Genomic DNA, 16937 nt, shown 5'->3' on the forward strand with positions numbered 1-16937 from the left:
TCAGATCTCTGAAGAGACACTACTATTGTTGATATCTAGACAGAATAGAGTGTGTTTAACCGTTTTATTCGCAGGACTAGTCAGTCAGCGGGCTCCTCTGTCCCATGGTAACAGAGGTGGTGGCAGTTATACCCTGAACTAGTGTGTAAAGTTGTATTTCTGTAACCCACAGGATCCCTTCTGGTCGGGCTGCTGCCCAAATTTCTGTCGGTTTCTGCGCAAAGATCGCGACCAAAGCTTGTATGGTCTGTGTGCTGAAAACAATTGGAGGGCAATTTGCGGTCTGACCACTAGGGCTCCTGTGACATAGATAGATAGTTTACACAGCATATCTAGCTGTAAACAGCTTCAAATGTTTATGATTATATATTCCTGTGATACAATGAGGCCAGCCATGTTCTGCTTGTCACATGCTGAGGGCTGGAGATGCTATCAGCGTGCCTGTGTGTAAATTCAGTCCCCTCTCCTCGTCCCCTCTGAAATCTCTGGCTAGTAACCTACTCCTCCTCCTGCCCAGACTGAGCTCCCATAAGCCCTTGCTACAGTACCAAGGCACAAAACGAGCTGTGGGCGTGGCTTGTTTAGTTTATAGGGAATTTGAGTATTAAAACAAAACAAAAAATGTATTTGGCTGGAGGAATGCCCTATAAACTATATGAAAGGAACACAATTATGCAATGAGTAAAAGTTTATCTTGGATCCACTCTAAAACAGAAGTTACCCTTATCCTTCCTGGACCCCTTTAATGAAAAAGGCTGCAAACTAATGAAATAAACCCTGTAACAACAGAATCCTGAATATGCCCCAGCATCTCTGCGGCCCTTTATCAAGTATTACACATGCCGAAATAAACTCTGTTAATTAAATTCTTCTCCTGCTGAAAGAAGATCTAATTAAGTCTACAAGCCTGGAATCGGTCAAGTAGAAATAATACCATTTTTCAAGCCTGTGCAATAGATTGTCTTGAAATTTGTGTTGCTCATTAAAATGTGCTTAAAGAGAATCTGTACTCTGAAATTCTTACAATAAAAAGCATACCATTCTATTCATTATGTGCTCCTGGTCCCCTCTGTGCTGTTTCTGCCATTCTCTGCTGCAAACCTGGCTTGTAATTGCCAGTTTTAGGCAGTGTTTACAAACAAACTAACCAGCTTCTAATAGGCTCAGCTAAGCAGAGTGTGTTAGTCACACAGAGCCTGCAGGGGGTGTGTACAGCTTCTAGCTAATCACAAGCAGCCCTGCACATTCCAGTCTGACTGCCTCAGCCTGACTGTGCCGACTATAGAGAGAAGATTAGATCATATAACAGAGATAACACAGCTACTGTGCAATTAGGAAAAGCTGCAGTAAGCCAGACCACATTAGAAAAGGCATAGGAACTTATAGCATAGAAGAAATAAAGATAAACAATTTGTTACAGAGTCTCTTTAAAATGGCAAAAGAGAAGCAGAAGTGCTAATTAATTTTATATTTCATATCTTCCAAAGCATTCCAGCATGATCATCAAGAGCAATTTGTAATATGCTAAATCTTTCATCTAAACTCTGCTAAAGCTCATAAACTAATTAGTTTTCCAACAAGAAATCTCGGCAGTTATCTATCCCAGTTAATTGAAAGTGCCATGAAAGCTGGTGCATAGTGATGGCTGGACATATGTAATAAGCCACAGACCAACAAATGAATTAGGACTACAATTAGGGTCATGGTAATGAGTCAGCACAGACCCACCCAGAGCAGTGCATTTAAAGAGGAACGGGTAGTAAAAATAATTTAATGAATAAAATTGCTTATCATTTGCAATATATTTATTAATAGAGTATTTAGTCAGTGTTTGCACATTGTAAAAAATTTCCTCTCACTGATTTACATTTTGAAATGTGGTGACATGTTTAGTTCTGCCAGGTGATCTGTACAGAATGTTCGTTACTGAGAGTTCTATGCACAGAGGGAGATACTGCTTGCTTGGCAGTTGGAAAAAAACTGTTATTTCCCACAATGCAACGAGGTTCACAGACAGCAAACTGTCAGGACCATGGTCATGACATGACATTGTGGAAGGGGTTTCAGCACTATATCAACTATACAGACCCACTGATGATCTGTTCCAGAAAAGGTAAAGATTTCTCAAGGGAAAGGGGGAATCAGCTACTGAATGGAATGAAGTTCAATCCTGGGTTACAGTTCCTCTTTAACCTATTGGGGACTGGCTGTCTAACCCCTCTTAACTATTTGACATTCCTGGACGTGAAACTCACGTCCAGGAAGCCATGTGCGCTCCTGCGCGTCCACGCGGCCGATCGCGCGCGTGCACGCGCGCTCCCGGCCGGCGGTTTGTTAGCCAGTGAATCAGTGAATCGGGCAACGGTGCCCGATCACTGATTCCTCTCCCCCGCAGAAAAAGCGACAGCTTCTCTCGGAAGCTACGCTTTTTCTGCTTCCTATGTCGCTCTAAGCGTACGTGGTACGCTTAGAGTGACGTCACTGTAAACAACTCATGGCTGCCATCTTGTGGCCAAAAAGTAAACTACATCTTAAGGTTAAATAAAAATAAAAATACACATATATTTACAAAAAAAATACAATTTCAATCCCACCCTCCCAAAAATACCCACATAAAATGTTTAATTAAAAAAAAAAAAAAACATTACAATTAAAAAAAAAAAAAAAAACACAAATATTTACCTAAGGGTCTAAACTTTTTAAATATCTATGTCAGATTGAAATATTTCTTTTTTTTTTTATTATAAGCTTGTAAATAGTGATGAATGCAAAACGGAAAAAATGCACTTTTATTTCCAAATAAAATATTGTCGCCATACATTGTGATAGGGACATAATTTAAATGGTGTAATAAACGGGACAAATGGGCATATACAATACGTGGGTTTTAATTATGGAGGCATGTATTATTTTAAAACTATAATTGCCGAAAAGTGAGAAATAATGATTTGTTTCCGTTTTCTTCTTATTCTTCCTTTTAAAATGCATTTACAGTAAAGTGGCTCTTAGTAAAATGTACCCCCCAAAGAAAGCCTAATTGGTGGCGGAAAAAACAAGATATAGATCAGTTCATTGTGATAAGTAGTAATAAAGTTATAGGCTAATGAATGGGAGGTGAACATTGTTCGGATGCATGAAGCGAAAAACGACTGAATGCGAACTGGTTAAGGACCAGGTGAACTTGCGTGCAGGGGGGGGGGGGGGGGGACAGGCAGCCGGATCCCCAGTGTGGCGTGCTGGGCCAGATGTCCCCCCTTTAAAAATGGGCAAGAAGACAAGAAGCCTTTACTCACCTCCCAGGCTCCAGTGATGAGCCGTAGTAGCCCCCTCCACTCTCGCCGGCATCCCTGCTCATACTGCTGCTCAGTTCCGGGTAGCGGCTTGATGACGTCATCAAGCCAGGACACGTCAGCAAGCCTGGACCCGGCACTGACGTCAGAGCGAGCGGAGATGCCAGCCAGAGCAGAGGGGGGCGGCGATCGTCGGGGGAATGGCAGGAAGGTGAGTGGATCCTCTTCTTACCCCCCTCCCTACCGCCGCAGCTCTTGCAGTGGTCACTACGATCTGCCGGTGATCGTAGCGATCACATGATCAGAAGCCATACGCGATGGTTCCTGATCACCGAGGGGAGATGTCAGCTGTCATATTACAGCTTAATCTCCCCTCTCGGGTGCGCACGATCGAGTTGGGAGTGGCGGGCATCGTACATCCTACGCCACATCAGGCTAGAACAGCCACAAGTGCGGCATAGGATCTAACTGAGGCGGTCCCCAAAAGGTTAAAGAATGAGGGTCATCAGGTCGGCGGAGAGGATCATCGGGAGAACCCTCCCCTCACTTGACTGAGTCAAACACATTTTTAGTAGTGAAATAGGTACTATTCCGTTAGCCAGCTGCAACCACCAGGTGGCATTAATTACTATTCCCCCTCCAGGCCGCCATGGATAGTAGGGAAAGATGTAACTCTGGTGGAGTTTTATCACACCTAGTGGATGCGCCCGGCTAACGGAAAAGAACTGAAAAATATATATATTTACATAGAAAGAGGGACAGGGCTCCCAAAGAGGGACTGTCCCTCCAACAGAGGGACCGATGGGAGCTATGGTAAAGTGTCTCTGCTGACATTGACATGACTCCCTTATTGGAAATGGGTAAATTGAAAATTAGGTACTTTTCCGTTAGTCGGGTGCATCCACTAGGTGGCGATAAAACTCCACCAGAATTACATCTTTCCCTACTATCCATGGCGGCCTGGAGGGGGAATAGTAATTAACGCCACCTAGTGGATGCGCCCAGCTAACGGAAAAGTACCGAAAATTACTTTCCTGGACAGAGATGTCGGCATACTGATGGGTTTAGCTCCGCCCCCTAAACCCGATAGGACAGCTCAATTTATGAATTAAAAGAACCCCCCCCCCCCCGCCATTCTCTGTTCCTGTCCTCGAATGGACAGTTCGTTTTTTTTTTTTTTCTTTACATTCATTTTATTTAACAGGTTTTTTCGTTTCTCTTTTTTTTTTTTTTGCTCTTTGTGCGCCGTTTTTTATTTTCTAAAGTCTGGGCGTACCTTTTTTTCTGACCGGGTTCAGCCTCTCCCGGTTAGGCAGCGCGAGCATTGCGACCCCTAAAAGGGGTTTATATATGCAGCAGGGTCTTCCTCCTACCCTCGGTGATAGCGCTGATGTGCTCCCCCAAAAGCGGAGACTGGCACGGTGTTTGCCAGTGTTCTCCGCTTGAGATTATGGCTTCCGCCCGTCTTCCTGTCGGGTCAGAGTCTCGCGTGACTTGCAGCTCTGCGCTGATTGGTCCAGTGAAGGGAAAAGATCTATTTCCGGGCAAGGAGACGCCGGATCTTCAAACTGCCAGAGTGGGTAGCGGCGTCACAGCTGCGGTACCGCTCTCCGGACATTACAGCTATCCTCAGCGTGTTTTGGAGCTCCAGACTTGGATATTCTTCAAACTATTCCCAGCCAGAGCAGAGGTACTTCTTCTGGATAAGGTGATATCTTTCTCATTTTACAGTTAATGACTGTGGTTATGATGTCGGCATTTGTATTTATTGCATAGATGGAAAGGGAGCAGGAGGCTCACCATATGCAAGATTCTGCATCACAGGACAGGTAAAAGAGTGTAGATTGTCACTCTTTTCTCTATTATGGGGTTGAGCACTTGGGTGTCATATTAGAAGCATTTAAAGGCACAGGTTCTTTTTAAAAGAGAGCTTTCTTCCTTCTAGAAAGCGGATGTTTTTAGTGGAACATTTCTTTTTTGTGTCTCCACAGTCCGCATGAGGAAGAAGAGGGGCAGCAGGTAGCTAAAGGCCACCAGTCCTCTAAATCGGGCCAGTCGCACTCAAGATCAGAGTCTGCAAGGGGCCAGTCCGCAGCGGGCACTTCTTATGATGCAAGCTCTTCCAAAAGAAGATCAGCTTCCAAGCATAAGAAATCTCGTAAGGAGAAGAAACAATCTCCCAAGAGACGTTCTTCTAGAAGGCGATCTCCAAGCAAAAGGCGTTCACCTGATCCTTATTACTCATCTTCATATTATGGATCACGTAGAAGCCGCTCACCAAGGCGCAGGCATAATTCGAGAAGCAGATCTCGTGAAAGGAGATATTCTCTGTATAATGACTATCATGGTTATAGATCAAAAAGGAGGTCTTATGCTAGATATAGTAGAAGTAGGTCTCCAAGATCACCTCCCATACAGCCGGGAAGACATTCTCGGCCAGATAAGTCTTTATGCTGGTCCTGTGCGCAACCGGCATTGCCGGATAAGATGGTCTGTGAAGCATGTTTCTTAGAGCTTGGGAAAGATAAAGAGGCAGAGTCTCAACAAGTAATGTCATTTATTCAGCAAGCAGTTCAAGAAACTTTCGAGAAGCTGGCAGCGGCACAGCCGCCTTCATCTTCAGCACAGGTTCAATCTGAGGACAGCATGGCGGTAGGAGGTTTACCACCAGTTGGCTTTGATTTTTCCCTGATCCCAGCTTTTGTGGCACAAATTCGGGCAGCTATAGCCTGGGAGGAGGATGAGGACACAGTCAAGGAACCAGATAAATACTATCCCCATCTGGATAAGCATCCAACAAACTTTCCTTTTATGAAGGTCATAAAGGACATTTTTCTTAAGGAATGGGGAAAAGTTGAGCAAAAGCCATCTTTAGCTAATAGATTTACAAAACTTTACCCTTTGAGTGAGGAAGATTCAAAAATTATGGACACTGCCCCTTTGATTGACGCTTCCATAATGAGGTTGGCGAAACAAGTGACCCTCCCAATGGATGATGCAGTTTCATTTTCCAATCCTTTGGACAGGAAAATCGACACAGACATTAAGAAAGCGTTTCTAGCAGCAGGTTCAGCTTGTAAACCTGCTGTAGCATTGACATCCCTTGCAAAGGCTATTAAAGTATGGGTGGATAATATTGAAGTAGCGCTTAATTCAGACGCAGACAAGCAGGACATCATTAAGGCACTGGATGAGCTAAAGATAGCAAGTGATTTCATTGGCGAGGCTGCAATTGATACCATCAGATCGTCAGCCCGTTCCATGTTACATAGTGTCACGGCAAAAAGAGCCTTATGGCTAAAACCGTGGTCAGCCGACCAGTCGTCACGAAATAACTGGTGCAAGATTCCATTTGACGGGAAACATTTGTTTGGGGCAAAGATGGATTCAGCCATTGCAAAAGTAACTGGAGGTAAATCAGGGTTATTGCCTCAGGATAGGAAATCGAGGCCCTTTCGTCAGCAGGGAAATAGGAGACAGACATCTAACAGATTTCGGCAAGCTCGTTCCTACAAACCTTCCAAGCAATTTAATAAAAACTGGAAAGGAACACAATCATCCTTTCTTTAAACAGCCAGATCCATACCGGCACCAGGAACAAGTCAGAACCCAAAGCCTTTCTGGGGGTGTGTCCGCTCAGGCGGTTCCAGTGGGAGCGAGGTTACGATCCTTCTGGACCGTCTGGGTGGATGTCATCAGGGAGGCGTGGGTTTCGAAAACTTTAAAAAAGGGTCACTTCTGGAGGTTCAAAAGGCCACCCCCAAAGTCAAAATATGTTCAAACAAGGTTGCCTCAAAGCAGGAAGAAATCTCAGCTTCTTCTAGATTATGTAGACTCACTAGCATTATCAAGGGCTATCATTCCAGTTCCAGAGAAGAAACTGTTTTTGGGGGTGTATTCCCCTCTATTTATGGTACCAAAAACTTCAGGAGGATGGAGACCGGTTATGGACTTGAAGTTTCTAAACAAGCATATGAAGGTTCGTCGATTCAAGATGGAATCCCTGCAGACCATTATAAAAGTTTTGAGAGTAAACGATTGGATGACAACAGTCGACCTGTCAGATGCGTATCTTCACATTCCAATCAAATCCAGTTTCCAAAAGTACCTCAGGTTTGCAGTAAATGGAAAGCATTGGCAGTTCCAAAGCCTTCCGTTTGGTCTCTCCACAGCTCCAAGGACATTCACAAAAGTACTTTTACCAGTAATAGCAGCTCTCAGACGGAGAGGTTTGAGAGTCTTCCATTACCTAGACGACATCCTACTGGTAAATCAGAAGTTGTCAATTCTGTTACAGCATCAAAAGATACTGCTGGACACCCTGCAAGAACTCGGGTGGATAATAAACTTTCAGAAGAGCCAGTTGACTCCTTCAAGGGACATGATATTTCTGGGAGCCAGATTTGTCACTTGTCAAAACAGAGTTTGCCTTCCGGATCAAAAGATCTTAGCAATTCAACAAAGAGTCAGATCAGTGCTCTCCAGAAGATTCCTGTCTTCCAGAGATTGCCTGAGCCTATTGGGAACATTGTCTTCAACAATACCGATGGTAAAGTGGGCGCACTGGCATCTGAGGCCGTTACAAGTATTCTTCCTGAAGCATTGGAACAGGAGATATATGTTTCAAAAGTTGATTCTTCCTGCGCATGTCAGCAATTCGCTTCATTGGTGGATGTCGGAAGAAAACCTGACGTTGTGTCATCAAATACAACCAATGGTGCCAGTGGTGATAACATCAGACGCCAGCCTGACAGGATGGGGGGCCCATTGCGGAGACAGTCATGTGCAGCAGAGATGGAAGCTTGCTCCACTTCAGACCCCCTCGAACATTCTGGAGTTAAGAGCAGCATTTCTGGCCATGAAGTCATTTCAGCACCTGATCGTGGGGAAGTCGGTAATTCTCCAAATAGACAATGTATCAGCAGTATGTTACATAAGGAGGCAGGGGGGTACGAGAAGTCAAGCCCTTTTGCAGGAGACTGCACATGTGATGTCATGGGCTCAGAAATACTTATCAGATCTGACGGCAGTTCATCTACCAGGAGTACAGAATACCCTCGCAGACCAGTTGAGCAGGGAGTTTTCAGATCCACACGAGTGGAGTCTGTGCAGCGAAGTGTTCCAGTTGATTGTTCAGAAGTGGGGAGTGCCTCATCTGGACCTGTTTGCCACGGTAGAAAATGGCAAGATCCGGAGGTTCTTTTCAAGATATTACCATCCAGCAGCAGAGGGGATGGACTGTCTTACGTGTCAGTGGAACTTCAGTCTAGGCTATGCGTTCCCCCAATTTCCCCTAATCCTGAAGTTTCTGCAGAGGCTGAGATCGGAAGATTGCATGATCATCCTTATAGTGCCACATTGGCCACGAAGACCCTGGTTCACTCTGCTACTGGAAATGAGCATGGAGGAGCCGATAGAGCTCCCGAAACTCCCGAATCTACTTCACCAGGAGGATCTGCTATACCCGAACATCAGCAGTCTAGATTTGATGGCATGGAAATTGAGAGGAGGAAATTCTTGGAGTTAGGATGTTCAGCGGAAGTGGCATCTACTTTATTGAAGGCTAGAAAAGTGTCAACCAATTCTACATATCACAGGATATGGTCAAGATTTGCAGACTTTGCAACAGTCAATAAATTTGACATGTTGACTCCAAAGGTGCAAGATGTGCTTGCTTTTCTGCAAACGGGGGTAGATATGAAGTTGAGCCTTTCGGCAATCAAGGTGCAAGTTTCGGCCCTCTCTGCTTTAACTAGCCACAAATGGGCAGTAAATCCATTGATTGTACAGTTTATTCAAGCAGTCCAGAAAATAAGGCCTCCAAGAAAATCCTTCTTTCCACAATGGGACCTATGTATAGTGCTAGAGGTGTTATCAAAGCCTCCTTTTCACCCTATCGAGATGTCTAATCTATGGAATATAACTCTAAAGACTATTTTTCTGGTGGCCATTTCCTCAGCTAAGAGGGTGTCAGATTTGCAAGCTTTAGGATGTACTGAGAACCACAGTTCTATCCGGACAGGGTGGTTATTAGGCCTGTATTGAGTCATATTCCTAAAGTGGCGTCATCTTATCATATCAATCAAGAACTGACTTTACCAACCTTCCTGGAAAATCAGGATTTGCATCCATTAGGCCTCTTGCACACTGCATGCATTTCAGATTCCGATTCCGCTTTTTAATCTGTTTTTACATCCGATTCCGATTTTTAATCTTAACTGCATGCTGCGTTTTTTGATCCGTTTTTCTGTTGAATGTATTCAAGGAAAATCGGAAACGGAATCGGAATCGGAAACGGAATCGGAAAACGGATTTGCAGTGTGCAGGGAGCCTTAGATGTAGGCAGTTCTATAAAAGCATACTTAAAAGCAACTGAATCTTTTAGGAATTCAGATAGGCTATTTGTCAACATCCAAGGTCCAAGGAAAGGTGGAGCAACAACTGCTAGAACTCTGGCAAACTGGTTAGTCAAAATGATTCAGCTTAGTTACAGAGCAAAGGGACTAGAGGTGCCAAAAGAGGTGCATGCGCACTCGACCAGAGGAGTGGCAGCCTCATGGGCCGCTTTCTCAAAAGTATCTATGGACATTATCTGCAAGGCAGCCAGTTGGTCCTCACCACATACTTTCTTGAGGCCAGGGGCGTAGCTAGAAATGACTGGGCCCCATAGCAAATTTTTTGTATGGGGCCCCCCTCCCCACAGCCGCCGCCCCCCCCCCCCCCAACGACCTTCCAACCCAACGCACCTCTCGGACCTCCCACATTGGGAGCATTCACCAGAAAAACATCATTATGTGGGGAGCAGTCACCAGAAAACAGTCGCTATGTGGGGAGCAGTCACCAGAAAACAATCGCTATGTGGGGAGCAGTCACCAGAAAACAATCGCTATGTGGGGAGCAGTCACCAGAAAACAATCGCTATGTGGGGAGCAGTCACCAGAAAACAATCGCTATGTGGGGAGCAGTCACCTGAAAACAATCGCTATGTGGGGAGCAGTCACCAGAAAACAATCGCTTTGTGGGGAGCAGTCACCAGAAAACAATCGCTATGTGGGGAGCAGTCACCAGAAAACAATCGCTATGTGGGGAGCAGTCACCAGAAAACAATCGCTATGTGGGGGCAGTCACCAGAAAATAAACGCTATGTGGGGAGCAGTCACCAGAAAACAATCGCTATGTGGGGAGCAGTCACCAGAAAACAATCGCTATGTGGGGAGCAGTCACCAGAAAACAATCGCTATGTGGGGAGCAGCCACCAGAAAACAATCGCTATGTGGGGCAGTCACCAGAAAACAATCGCTATGTGGGGAGAAGTCACCAGAAAACAATCGCTATGTGGGGAGCAGTCACCAGAAAACAATCGCTATGTGGGGCAGTCACCAGAAAACAATCGCTATGTGGGGAGAAGTCACCAGAAAACAATCGCTATGTGGGGAGCAGTCACCAGAAAACAATCGCTATGTGGGGAGCAGTCACCAGAAAACAATCGCTATGTGGGGCAGTCACCAGAAAACAATCGCTATGTGGGGAGAAGTCACTAGAAAACAATCGCTATGTGGGGAGCAGTCACCAGAAAACAATCGCTATGTGGGGCAGTCACCAGAAAACAATCGCTATGTGGGGAGAAGTCACCAGAAAACAATCGCTATGTGGGGAGCAGTCACCAGAAAACAATCGCTATGTGGGGCAGTCACCAGAAAACAATCGCTATGTGGGGCAGTCACCAGAAAACAATCGCTATGTGGGGAGCAGTCACCAGAAAACAATCGCTATGTGGGGAGCAGTCACCAGAAAACAATCGCTATGTGGGGGCAGTCACCAGAAAACAATCGCTATGTGGGGCAGTCACCAGAAAACAATCGCTATGTGGGGAGCAGTCACCAGAAAACAATCGCTATGTGGGGAGCAGTCACCAGAAAACAATCGCTATGTGGGGAGCAGTCACCAGAAAACAATCGCTATGTGGGGCAGTCACCAGAAAACAATCGCTATGTGGGGAGCAGTCACCAGAAAACAATCGCTATGTGGGGAGCAGTCACCAGAAAACAATCGCTATGTGGGGAGCAGTCACCAGAAAACAATCGCTATGTGGGGAGCAGTCACCCCCTGCCCTATCCCCCCCCCCAGCAGCCAGCACCGGGTTGCATCATGGCCGCTGGCAGCCAGCAAGTCCCCCGGGCCGCCCCCATTAACACCCACCTCCATCCACTGCAGCACCAGGCACTGAGCCGAGGCAAACTTACAGGCTGCAGCTGCCTTGCCAGCTTGCCTAGGGTCGGGTCGGCTCGGTGTTCTCCCGCTCTCCTCCTTGCAGCAGTCCGCTCTCCCTCCTGCTCCTCGCACGTCTGAAAGACTCGAGAGAGTCACTCTTCTGCTGTCTCCTCCTCCTTCTCCCTCCCTGGCTGGCCGGAACTATACAGTAAGTGTCGGGCCCGGCCGCCAGGGAGGATCAATGCGCCGCTACGTGGTCCCCCTCCTCACCAGCCACCTTATCAGAGGAGGGGGGCCCGGGAGAGCGATGCGCCGCTGTTTTAAAATTATGGGGGGGGGGGGGGGCGGCATCAATATATATATAAAAAAAAAAAAGTACCCTGAATCAGCACGGGCCCCTGTGGCGTAGGGATACTGCGGGGCCCCATAGCAACGCTATGGTGGCTATACCTAATGCTACGCCCCTGCTTGAGGCATTACCATGTCAATCCTGCATCTTTGACGTCCATTAACTTTGGGAAAACTGTTCTTTCAGCATGTAAATAAATTGTGTGTTTATGCATTCTCCCTCCCTCTCTGTCTGATTTTGTATATCCCATCAGTATGCCGACATCTCTGTCCAGGAAACAGGAAAATTGAATACTTACCTTCCGGTAATTTTCCTTTCCTGGAACAGAAGATGGCGGCATACGAATCCCTCCCTCTCGTCCATTCGAGGACTGATTTTCATGAGAATGGCGGGGGGTGGGGTGGGGTGTTCTTTTAATTTATAAATTGAGCTGTCCTATCGGGTTCAGGGGGCGGAGCTAAACCCATCAGTATGCCGCCATCTTCTGTTCCAGGAAAGGAAAATTACCGGAAGGTAAGTATTCAATTTTCCTGTTTTATTCAGACACTATACATTTGTAACTCCAAATGCACATATTTTGTATTAAATGAAATAAAAATCACTCATTTCGCAATAGTGCCCCATTAATCTTTGCCATCTCCCTTGGACAAATTAGTGCACACGCCTCAATATAGTATTTTCAACATCTCTGCCTGCCTTCGCCAGCAACACCGTAGAATCCACCCACTACTTGCCTTTGCCAGATAAATATCCTATACTTTTTCTCTGCTCTGCTCAATCCCCCAGCGCCCGCCCGTGTAGCCCCCAGCTCTGCTCAGTAGTGATGTCCGGTTCATGAGTGATTGGTTCATTTGAGCCGGTTCTTTCCTGTGAGTCGAGTGAACCGAATCAGTTCAGTGGATTATTCAGGAACTGCAGCTGCACAGGGTCCTTTTCCACTGCAAAACCAATTTTGATGTGCATTTTTTTATGCGTTTGCGTTTTTGACCAATTTTGAGGTGCGTTTTTATGCGTTTGCATTTTTCTGATTGGCAAGTGTCTTGATTTTTGAAAATAAATACTAGTGGTTAAATCAAAACAAAACTCAAAGCGTTTTTCATGCGTTCCTATTCTTTACATTGAAACGCAAAATGCATCATAATCGCACATACATGCGTTTGCGTTTTTTTTAAAATCAAAACGCAGCAGTGGAAAAGGCCACCCAGGGTTATTATTTTAAACAGGATGCACTTAAAGCGGATCCGAGATGAAACACTAACTATAACAAGTAACTTGTCTATATATCTTATCTAAAGTTTAGATAGTTTACACAGCACATTTAGCTGCAAAAGTTTAAAAAGTGTATGATTATTTATTCCTGTGATACAATGAGGGCAGCCATGTTCTTTTTGTCAAATTGTCACAGGCTAAAGGTGCCCATACACTCGTCAGATTGGCAGCAGATAGATAAGAAATGCATCTGATGATCTATCTGATGCGTTTTTAGAACATTTTTTACCAGGATAGAATTCCAATAGATTTCAGTTTGAAATCTATTGAAATTCGATCTGATGGCATTTTTTTGCCATCAGATTTCCATTAAAGAGAGTCTGAAGCGAGAATAAATCTCGCTTCAGACCTCATAAATAGCAGGGGCACGTGTGCCCCTGCTAAAACGCCGCTATAGCGCGGCTTAACGGGGGTCCCTTCACCCCTAAATCCCCCTCGGTGCAGCGGGGGAGCGCTTCCTGGTTGGGGCAGGGCTAACCGCCGCAGCCCTGCCCCACGCGCGTCTGTCAGCGCGTATCTCCGCCTCTCCCCCGCCCCTCTCAGTCTTCCTTCACTGAGAGGGGCGGGGGAGAGGCGGCGATGCGCCGCTGACAGACGCGACTGGAGGCAGGGCTGCAGCCGTTAGCCCTGCCTCCAGGAAGCAATAAATCTGCGACCTTTCTACGACACTCTTTTGCGGGGGGTGGGTTGGGGGTGAAGGGACCCCCGTTTAGCCGCGGGATAGCGGCGTTTTAGCATGAGCTCTGAAGCGAGATTTATTCTCGCTTCAGAGTCTCTTTAAGGCCAATGCAAACTGATAAGCAATCTCATCAGATCGACCTAAATTTTCCATCCTGCCTGGTCGATGGAAATCCATCGAAATCGATCGAAATCGGCCATCGATCGGTCGATTGGCCAACCGATTTTCAATCGATCAATCGATCGATCGATATCGATCGGTCGGCCAGAAAATCGGCTGAGTGTATGGGCCCCTTAAGAGCTGGAGATGGTATCAGCTTTCTTGTGTGTAAATTCAGTCCCCTCTCCTCCTCCCCTCTGCCTTTGAAATCAATGGCTAGTAACACCTCCCCCTCCTCCTGCCCAGACTGAGCTCCTGTAAGCCCTTGCTATTGTCTGAAAGTGCCTTGGCACTCTGAGGGCTTTGGGCGAGGCTTGTTTAGTTTATAGGGAATTAAAATATTAAAACAAAAAGAAAAAAGTATTTGGCTTGAGGAATGCCCTATAAACTATAGGAAAGGGACACAATTATGCAATGAGTAAAAATTCATCTCGGATCCACTTGAAGGCCCCATTCACACTGCACGCGTTGCCGTCCGGATTTCGGGAACGCGTGCAGGAGGCAGACACGCACGGCATCAGACAGTGCATAGACTGAACTGTCTGATGTTCACACTGCATGCATTCCGGACCAGTGCGGTCCACAAATGCATGCTGCACGCATTTTTTAACAAAACGTGCGGCTGACCCATTCACTTTCAGTGAATGGGATCAGCCACGCAACGCATAGAAACGCAGATGGCATGCGTTTGTACACATTGCGTCACAAACGCACGGATATCCGCGTTTGATGATGTCAACGTGGCCTAAGAATTAGCAAACATGCGTTTTGCATTTTTTGTAAAAAACGCAGCTAGTGGAAAAGGGCCCACACACTCACAGCTGAAGGAGGAGCCAGGAGGAGGAATAATAGATGTCTCTGGGCCAATTAGCAGGGGAGAGGAGTGACTAGCAACCAGTTACTGCTAGCCACACTCTCCCCAGTGAAAGGAATCAAATGAATCGGTTCATGATCCGGTTCTTTTTAATGAATTGAATCGATTCATTGAAAAGAGCCGGACTTCCCTTGCCAGTTCTTCTTCCTCTTTGCCCATCCTTGGGAATGCCCCCTGCTGCCTGCACGCCGAGTTTATGGTTCCTCATCATGCGTGTACTGCTGCTGCACACACGCTGTCTGTGGTAATTGAGGTGAGAACAATAGTACTGTATTGGTATCTGACTTCAATTTCCGCAAGCCCGCACAGCTCCCACGCCCGCTGTGTGCAGTACACATGAGGAACCATAAGCTGGGGGGTGCAGGGGGCGTTCCTAAGGACGGGCAAAGAAGAGGAAGACCTGCCACTTCGTCTCCACTCATCATCTGTTCCCGCCAAGTAGAGTGAGTGCACTGCGCCGTTCTTCTCTTTGGCGGGTCTCTGACGTCATGTCCGGGTTCGCCGTTACTATAGCAACGAGACGCTGGACTGCTTCCAAAGTGATTTTATGTGTTGTATGCTAATCGAAGAGTGCAAAACTGGGCTGTGGGTGATTGGTATGGGCACAGCAGGTGCAGAATGAATGTCTTCCGCTCTGCAGCTGCGAGGGGGTGTGAGGCATGAGGCGCCTGGTGTAGAAGGTACAAAGTGAGCTTTGCAGCCTCAGGTAATCCTTCCTCCTTGTACCAGACAGGATGTGTGTTTGTTTCTTCTCTATTTCTGCACAGACACATTTTATTGCAGAGGATTTGCTATTTTAGGTAGTAAGTGTAATTATGGTAAGGCACATCCCTCTTTCTGCAAGTTAGGTGGCCATACATGTTTAAGGTGCGATTTTTCCTTTCAAATCTCTTTGATCGAATTGGATGAGAATCAATTCCTTTTACCGACCTCTCCATGCCAATTGGCGTGAAGGCGGCAGCAGCCCCAGGACCACTCCATACTGATCGGCGTGGAGATCTAGGTACGGGGATTGCAGGAGATCGCGCACGCCGATGCACGCGCATCCCCGCTGGAATGACGGAGCTCTGCTCCACCATCATCTCCCAGTGGCGATGGCAGCGCTGTACTGGGGGAAGCCTATGACAGACAGCCAATCACAGTGATTGATTGGCTCGTGGGGGGGGGGGGGGGAATAATAAAAAAAAAGGCCAAATTTATTAAAAAAATAAATAAATAAACATCCTGGCAGCGATCTTATCCCACCAACAGAGAGTTGTGTGCTGACATGTGCGGCCCTGCAGCGAGGCATTAAAGCTGCAGTGGCCTATTTAGTAAAAAATGGCCTGGTCACTGAGGGGGGGGGGGGGGGGGGGGGGTTTAACACCGCTGTCCTTAAGTGGTTCGAGGTGCCCACACATCTAGAGATGATGGACAGATTTGACCAAGAGACAGATCTCTCTCTGATTAAATCTGATCAGAAAGAGATCTGTTCGCTGCCCATACACCACAGACATCCAGCATGAAATATCTTAGGAATCGGCCAAGTCCGCCACCTTGCCTCTGCCCACGTATTGTATAAATGTAACCCCCTGGGGTGGAATTTATGCATTACCTGACCTGTGTCGCCCACCCCACGGTGCCCATCTGTCTTTGGAACCCCTGCTCTTCCACGTGCTATACGCCAGTTGCATGTATACCGCTAATTGAAGAGCGGTAAGTTCTGAAGGCGGTTGGGCATTGTACGGGGGCGACACAGGACAGGTAATGTATAAATGCACACACAAGGGGTACATTTATTCACTGGGGGAACAGCGCCCAGGGTTTTGTTGTATTTGTCACTCATCCTAATATCATTCACTGTTACTGCTGCACACCCGATCAACCACGGTGGCCTGACCTCTTGCAGCATATCCGATCGATACATGAGACCAATTTCGGCCATAAATTGGTCGCATCATCAATCTGGCATGCTCTTGGCGACACTGGTTTTCATTCGATTTGATAAATATTGGATCGGATGGTCCATCGGCCGCCAAGTTGAGAGATGTATGGGCAGTTTGACTGTTTTAATACAATCGATTTTGACCAAAATAGATTTTCACCATAAAATGTATTGAAAAGCTA

At 46.4% G+C, this 16937-nt stretch overlaps 1 protein-coding gene across 3 annotated transcripts in view; it reads left to right on the plus strand.

The window, feature by feature from the left end:
• The first annotated feature begins 14995 nt into the window (after positions 1-14995).
• Positions 14996-16937, plus strand: part of C2H11orf65 (chromosome 2 C11orf65 homolog) — a 35252-nt gene continuing 33310 nt past the window's right edge. Inside the window, exon 1 of one of the 3 annotated variants that reach the window (XM_068266916.1) lies at positions 14996-15274. In XM_068266916.1, coding sequence (XP_068123017.1) covers positions 15168-15274 — 107 coding nt within the window. In that variant the 5' untranslated portion in view covers positions 14996-15167. Of the gene's footprint in view, positions 15275-15316; positions 15538-16937 lie in introns of those variants that run through there. The other 2 variants (XM_068266918.1, XM_068266919.1) reach the window with 2 other exon arrangements.

The sequence above is a fragment of the Hyperolius riggenbachi genome, chromosome 2, assembly GCF_040937935.1.
Source record: "Hyperolius riggenbachi isolate aHypRig1 chromosome 2, aHypRig1.pri, whole genome shotgun sequence".
Classification (NCBI taxonomy): Eukaryota; Metazoa; Chordata; class Amphibia; order Anura; family Hyperoliidae; genus Hyperolius; species Hyperolius riggenbachi.